General features: G+C 37.5%; 1 protein-coding gene across 8 annotated transcripts; it reads right to left on the reverse strand.

The window, feature by feature from the left end:
• Window positions 1-416: 416 nt before the first annotated feature.
• On the reverse strand, window positions 417-7229 carry LOC100259182 (probable galacturonosyltransferase 15). Of its 8 annotated transcripts, none has more exons than XM_059741029.1 (7): window positions 7071-7229; window positions 6628-6999; window positions 6341-6384; window positions 5104-5262; window positions 1875-2456; window positions 1452-1754; window positions 417-1017 (listed from the first exon to the last, which is right to left on the reverse strand). In XM_059741029.1, exons 2-7 carry the CDS (start codon window positions 6833-6835, stop codon window positions 733-735), a joined length of 1581 nt encoding a protein of 526 aa, XP_059597012.1. In that variant the 5' UTR covers window positions 6836-6999; window positions 7071-7229; the 3' UTR covers window positions 417-732. The 8 variants fall into 8 exon arrangements, with proteins under 8 accessions (XP_059597012.1, XP_059597009.1, XP_059597011.1 ...); XM_059741026.1 differs by having other exon boundaries at window positions 5104-5265; XM_059741028.1 differs by having other exon boundaries at window positions 6341-6387.
• Between the last annotated feature and the right edge of the window lie 325 nt (window positions 7230-7554).

Below are 7554 nucleotides of genomic sequence, written 5' to 3' on the forward strand. Positions count from 1 at the left end.
TGTATGCCTAACCTTAAATCCAACCCATTGCCAGAACCTAGCCCCTTGTGAAAGGTCGACCAGCCTAGAGATTACTCCTCCTCTTTCATCTAGTCATATGAGATGCTTTTCTATCATTCAATTTCTACAAACAAATTTCACATATTCTAAAGTTAACCCTAAATAAATATGATTGTGATTCAAGGAGAAAGTAAAGAGTTTAAAAGATTAGTTTGTAAAAACTGCAAGTAGGCTTGGCACTACTCTTGTCCTTGAAGCATCAGAATGCAAAACATTCCATTTCCATGGAAGACCATAAAAGATGAACCACCAAGTAGTCCTTTCTGTAGGCAAAATAATTGATCAGAACCTCCAGCCACTCCAAATTGAATTGCACAACAATAAGACCATGAACCAAAATAGGAACCAAATCCTCATAAAAATAGAATCATTAAACTGCTTTCATTATTGAGTTAAGTAATTTGGATTGCCATAGTAAAAGTGATATACAATAGTGCTATATCTAGCTTCATCATTATCCTTATATATCTTGAAGATCGACAATACAAACTCCATTGTGTGAATCTTGGTACCTTCATCTATTTTCTATTTGTGGACATGAAATAACCATGTCATACCATTCAGAGGTAATGCGAGCAGAGACTGAAGGCAAAACCTTCTTCCCTCTGTATCATTATATACCTCTGTTTCGGTCCCAAAATTAATATAAGATGTGAGGGTACTTTGTCCTCCTCACCCCTTGATTCTACATTTCCTAATAAATTTGTTTGAGAAATTTACATGACTAGTCCATAAACTTCGTACCTCAGGGAACCCAATCTCAAGCCACGGCTTTGCAGGGCCACTGAAATGTACAACAGCAGCAGCTTCTAATCTCTCTCGGCTAACTTCTGAAGCTTGACAACCTAACCCAGCCACATGCCATGAAGAATCAATAGGATGCACATGACCCTTAAAAGCCATCAAGGCTGGTGGAAGTGCTCCTGGATACCATAGTCCCAACCCAGAATTGAGGTTCTGCAAAATAGTATCATTTCATTATGATTGAAAACAAAGATGAAATCTATACTTTTGCATTTAATAATTGCAGCACTGAATCACAAGACCCCAGAAAACACCAAATAATATTTCTGATACCACATCTTGATGAGGATGGTATTATAAAACACAAGACATGCAGTTTTTAGTGTGTAATTCATTATCCATGATTCTGTGGGATAATTTTTCTTTTCCATATGTTCTACTAGGAGAAAATGCCTTAAATTTTATTCCCTAGCCTTTGTTCATTTCTGCATTATATCACCCTGGTGCATTAGAAAGGACGGGGTTCACCATCTCTTATTAGAAAAGACAGGGCCCTACAGTCATTTCCTTTTCGAAAACACTAAAATATATTCCTTTTAACTACCATTCATTACCAGCTTTCTAAGTCAAATGAAGAATTCACTCACAAGTTCAAGCCATCGATGGTAAGCTTTTGTGATGTTGGACCTCCTCCAAGCTTTAAGGTCAAAAACATTCATCCCATACAGCCATGCACAATGATCATAATGGAAGTTGGATGATATAAGTGGGTTTGAAAAATTCAAATAGTCCTTCAATTTTCTTCCTGGGCAACAGTTAGATCCACACCATGAATCAAAAACAGCACCAACAACTTTTCCATTGAGATCTAATTCCCACAGAGATGATAAGTCATGTTGTACTACAATATCATCATCCAAGAACACTATCTTGTCAAGATCTGGAAACAGCTGCATAGCCCACAAAAGTCAGATAATAAATCAATCTTCACTAAAGATGCATAGGCAACAATATCCGCCCAATTAATCAATCCAGTTGAGAAATTTATTAGGAAAGTCAGGGGTATTAACCTCAGGAATATAAATCCGTAGATGATTCATAAGGGAGAGGCAGCTGGGGCTTAGAGCCTCTAACTTCCTTTTATGCTGTCCATCAAATTCAAAGTTGTCTTCTTTTAAATTGTTGTAGTAATGACTCCAAATTAAGCGGTGAATCTCTAACATCTCCTTAACCCCAACATTCACTTCCTGGGACCAATCGTATTGATGCAGTCCCTTGACTTCCACCACCGCTGATTCAATAGAATTGGTAGCAAACCATGCATGCATTGGAGTGTACGTTTTCTTGTCTGTGACTATATGAAACACCAATTTTTCAGGGTTGGCTGCACTTTGGACCGCAGAGGAGATGACAACAGAGGCAGCAAGTACATTATCAGTTAGGAGAACAAGGTGGTGGAAGGAAGAGTCAGCAAGGCGGGAAACAGATTCAGGCGGAGGTAAACGAGATCGGGCCATGGCATTTACCGCATACTCTTCAGCCAGTTTGAGACAAAGGCAATGTACACTTTTGGGAACACCATGCGAAGCTAAATGCCAGTAAATTGACTCACGCTGTCTGGCTGATTGAACCTTACGCTCCATCTTCAAAATCTGCATATTCAGAAAATAAATGGAGGATTGGTGCTTTGACATTGTAATGCTAGCACAACAAAAGTTCTTTGCTTAAAAAGCAAACTAATGGCTGAATAGAGCTTAAAAATTCATGCTGTCATCCTCTCCAGTTCAGTGTTCTCAGTTCAATTCCATTAGAACACACAGGAGGTCTAAGCTATTCTCCATATTTGTTCTCTGGGCCAAATAATTTATTCCAATGAACCACATTAGCTAGGTAAGATAGGCTAATTAGCATCAGAAGAAAAGTCAGGTATAATGTTGGTTAACATTTTTCAAGACAATATGAAATTTATTTTTGCAAGAAAGGAAAGATAAATACTTTTGACAAATGATCTTGCCCTGGTAGTAATTTGTGGCTACAGTAGAGTGGACAACATGCATTCAGACCAATGCTAAAAGATATGCAGACAAAACAATGCCAAAATGCCCTTGGATCATTTTAAATTTAGAGTTCTCTCACCTCTCCATTCACATTATAATACAGGATATCTGAATCAGAAACACATCCTTTAGGTTGCAGGGTGCGTCAGACTTCATGAGTGGAAAAAAAAAACACCTCTTTTGACCAAAAATTGCATTTCTAAGATATTGCTACAACATGGTGGTTCAGAACCTATTAGCATCCTATATGCTGGTATCATCATTAAGATATTTAAGACAAGGGTAATATTAGCATACGTTACCATCGGTATTCTCCAAGGAACTATTGTTTTACTATCAATTTTCTCCTACATTCATGACAAAAATATCAATCAGCAATGTAAAACACGAGTAAATACTTTAGCGCCACCAACAAATTTTTTAATAAAAATGATAGGTTAAAAGATGAAGTAAATACGTTAGCAATAAGGTGCATCTGCTAAGAACTGAATTCCCCAACTTGTTATCACAACCAACAATTCAAGTGTTTGTGAGAACATAGATAAGCGATACCATTCATAATCAATGTTGTTCATGTGCCCAAACCGAAGAAACTTAAAACTCCTTGATACCATAAAGAAACTGATTAGAATAAGGAATTCTAGTGAATCTGGATCACCTTTATATTATAGTATTGTGTCTTATATAGGATTCTATACAGCAGATGACTTGAGAACTGGTGCAGTTGTTGGAAAGTAGTTGCATTTAGCAGGAGATATACAAGACTTAGTCCTTGGAGTTAATCTTTTAGTCCAGATATTTGTATTTGTCTCTCATTGCAAATCACGTGGGCAAAAAAATTACAAGAGTTGAAAAAAATAATTGAAGGTGTCAAGATCTTTTAAAACCAGGAAGTAATGGAGAAGAGAACAGTGAGAATTGAGAAAGTGTTACATATAAATTGAGTAAAACAATGGAAGAGTGGTGAATGCTCAATTGGACAAGGAAAAACAGAAACAAGTTATTGAATTCGAGGGAAGCACATAGGAATGTTGTTCAAATCATGACTTGTTGTGTTGTCAACAGCCCCACTCTCAACCATCTTTCCCAAAGTAACATAGGAAATGAATATCATTACCAACAGCCCCAAATGTCCAACAATACATCAGTATTTTTATGCTTTTCAATACTTAATATTAATTAACTTACCAACATGTGTGCAAAATCATAGTTCAATCCGGCAAAATTAGGATCAAAGACAACTCTGGTAGCTAATCTAGATTTTGATCGTTAAAATTTTGAAATTTCCATTTTTCTTTGTGGTATCTTCAAAGGCTCAATTAAAAGTTCATTCTTAATAAGAATAATCCAAATCTAGATGATCAAAATAAACACCCAAAATATAGGCCAGCTTTTTGAGTCTAACAACTTAAATCACTAGGAATGGCATAATAAAATAACTGGTAATATCAGGAAATTGGTTTATGTCAATTGAAATTGAATTAAATTTTTTGCGGGAAGATTGTAAAAGAAACGCCATATTATTTCAATTCAGTGCAGCCCCCTGACACCACATCCAAATTTTCCCACTAGTAGCAACTTGCAATTAGTTTACAAATTTTAAGACCATCAATCGATCCACCCATGTTGAAGGCGTTTTAATCCTTGTGGTCCTAGCAGATGTCTTAAAAAGATAAGAGTCATAGCAGGACATGGAAAGTAAAAGTATTGATGAACAAGACGGTGTCACTGTGTCAGGAACCACAAATGTAACTACAATTTCTACCATGCCAGCAGAACACACAGTCATTGATGAAAAATAATGAAATGTACCAACATTCAAATGCGTGTATAGGCCGTAATCGTGAGAGGGGACCTTCCCTCATTTATTCACACAAACAACCAACAAACAGAGTGATAATTAGATCTGACAACAGTCCGGCTTCAATGGGGTGAATATAAAGCAAAGTTCAGCTACTAAATTCATAATTAAGTCACAATTATACTCCATGGGAAGATTACCATCAAATTAAGATTCTTGGTTTTGCCTTTTTGAGCAAATGGCCCCACATTAGACTTAGGTCACGTTCAGTTTGGTACAAGAGGCAGACCCTGACCCACAACCAGAAGTGTTTTTTGGTATTGATCTAGACTTCGCTGACTTGATGACAGATAATAATGCAACTTTACCTAGGCGGGTAGTGGGTGAAAAGACAAGGAGAAAAAATGAAGTTAGAAAGTGAGAGTAGAGTGTTTGTAGTACCATAGCCTTGGTCTTGAAAGCAAAGGCCTTAATGTCATGTCCATTTGACGTCATATCCTCCACTAGTTGATTGAATGACGCGGGTGAAGTCGTCTCTATTCTTCCCCCATCTTCTCCTTGACTTGCCTCCACTAGTGCTCTCGTCAGTTCATCTCTTAGCTTCTTCACATGTGCCCCCGTCACCACAGTTTCAACAAAAACAATCTCCACATTATCAAAACCGTGTTGACGACATCATCACATCACAGTGCCATAGGCAATTCAATAGAAAGAAAAAAAAAACACCAAGTGGACTAGAATAATATGATTGCAGTGCAACTGACCACGAGTCAAATAATGGAATGGCTCGCAGTAGATTACCGACAGTTCCCCAAAATGCTCTCATCCATGGACTGTACCGGATGCAATGCAAAATGCAACGTCGAAAGTGACACCAATAAATTTATTGAAGGACGAAAATACCCTCCCTCAGATAAAATCATAAAATAGCAAGTGGGGACGTCTGACGTGCGATGGGTGCGAAGGAGACAAAACGTGGGGACACTAGCCCAAAAAGAAAGAAAGAAAGCAGGTGGGTGCCACCAACTTCGTTATGAAAATGGAGAGAAGTCGTAGAATTTTTTGAAACTAGTACAGGAGAAATCAGCAGGATAGTCTTGACTTTAATAATAATAATAATAAAAAATTTGTGCTTATCAAATTTCGTTTCCATCGATTATGACTTTTTACAAACCAAAATCTTTATGCATAAATTCTAGAAATTTTAATATGAAAAACAGTTATAGGGCATTGCTACATGACTAATGATGGAAAAAGAGTGACCTAGTTGCCCCAACTCATAGTAACTATGAACTGTTACCAAATTATTCATAGAATGTATGAAAAGTTCTACCCAAACCAGAGCCCCACTTAGAAAAAAAGAAAGTACAAAAACGAAAAAAACATGACCAAAGGTATGAAATGAAACCACCATGGAGCAGAGGGTATAACTTGGTGTCGCCTTTAGATCGTGACTATCTGATGGGTGGTGGTAAAGACATGTTTTACAGAGGCATATTTTTGTCCATGGACACGTGGCAGTCTACTACTACTACTAGTACATCTTATTCCACTGCGTCCAGCAACACTTAAAATTCCCGTGTCGTCCCACCTCAACTCCGATGAACCACTAAAATATCCTACAATTTAAATATTAAAGGGTGTTTTCGTCATTGAAGGTAAAAAAAAAAATACTCACCGCAGATAAATCACTCCCGCCGAAAACCCTCAACCCTATGCAATCTGCTGCCATGGAACAAAACAAAATCATATCATTACGATTAATAATTATATTTACCAAAAAAAATTAAAATGTCAATAAAAGTTCATGAAAAACAGTTTCCCTAAGAAACATAGGGTGCAGGCGCTTAATCAAACTGGTGAGACTCTCACCACACATCCTAGCTAAGAACTCCTTTTTATTTTAATAATTTATATAGAAATAATCCAAAAATAAATCAACTTTTCAATCGAGCAAGAAATTACCGAGGGAAGAACAAAGAGTGGCAGATTCGAGTACAAGAAAAGCAATTCTAACGAACAGAAAGGGCAAACAAATTGCTAGCAACAGAACCACCGGCAAGAACGTCCGATTAGAGAATCGGCGATTGGCGGCTGCCGAGGATCCCTTGCCGGAGCCGGAGTTGGGTATGGCGACTTTCTTTATTCCGGCGGAGGATATGTAAAACTTCATCTCCTTCAGATTCTTCCGATTCCCCCTCCCAACACTCGACACTCCGTTTCATTCCATCAACTCCGATCCAAGATGCTCCGATTCCCGCTTCTGCTTCCTGAACAAAGCTCCCATCTCAGATCCCCACTTGCTGAGTCCGTACACATATTTAGCGAAGCTTTGATCTTGAAAAACCACATTGAATTCAGAGATCAGTAGTGCAAAGTCACGCATTGAATTTGAGTTGTCAATTTACCTGATTTGAAGAGTTTGGGGTTCAAATTCGCTAACTGATTCTCAATGATGAAGATCACGCTCTTGTGCTGTGTTTTTCATTCGAAGCTCGGTTTGGATAGAGACGGATAGAAAGACATTTAGAGAGAGAGAGGAAAAGCCAAAACTAATGCCGCGTTCGCTCCGCGGGAAATATATCGAGTATAATAATAACAGCTTTCCATTTGAGCCCTATTTCTTTATCTTAATTACGGACCTAACCCTTATATATCTTCTTTTATCACCGACAAATCGTGAATGTGACCGCCTCTTTGCCCTTATGCACACTCAATTAGCGCAACCCTCGGACCTAACATGTCTGTCAGTTATTACTTATTTGGGATCTTTGGTTGAAGAGCTAAAATAACCCAATAATAAAAATATTTTATGTCAAATGGATATAAAAAATTTGATAACGGGTATTTTGATCATTTCAACCAAATATATATTAAAATTTATAAAAATGA

The sequence above is a fragment of the Vitis vinifera genome, chromosome 12, assembly GCF_030704535.1.
Source record: "Vitis vinifera cultivar Pinot Noir 40024 chromosome 12, ASM3070453v1".
NCBI lineage: Eukaryota > Viridiplantae > Streptophyta > Magnoliopsida > Vitales > Vitaceae > Vitis > Vitis vinifera.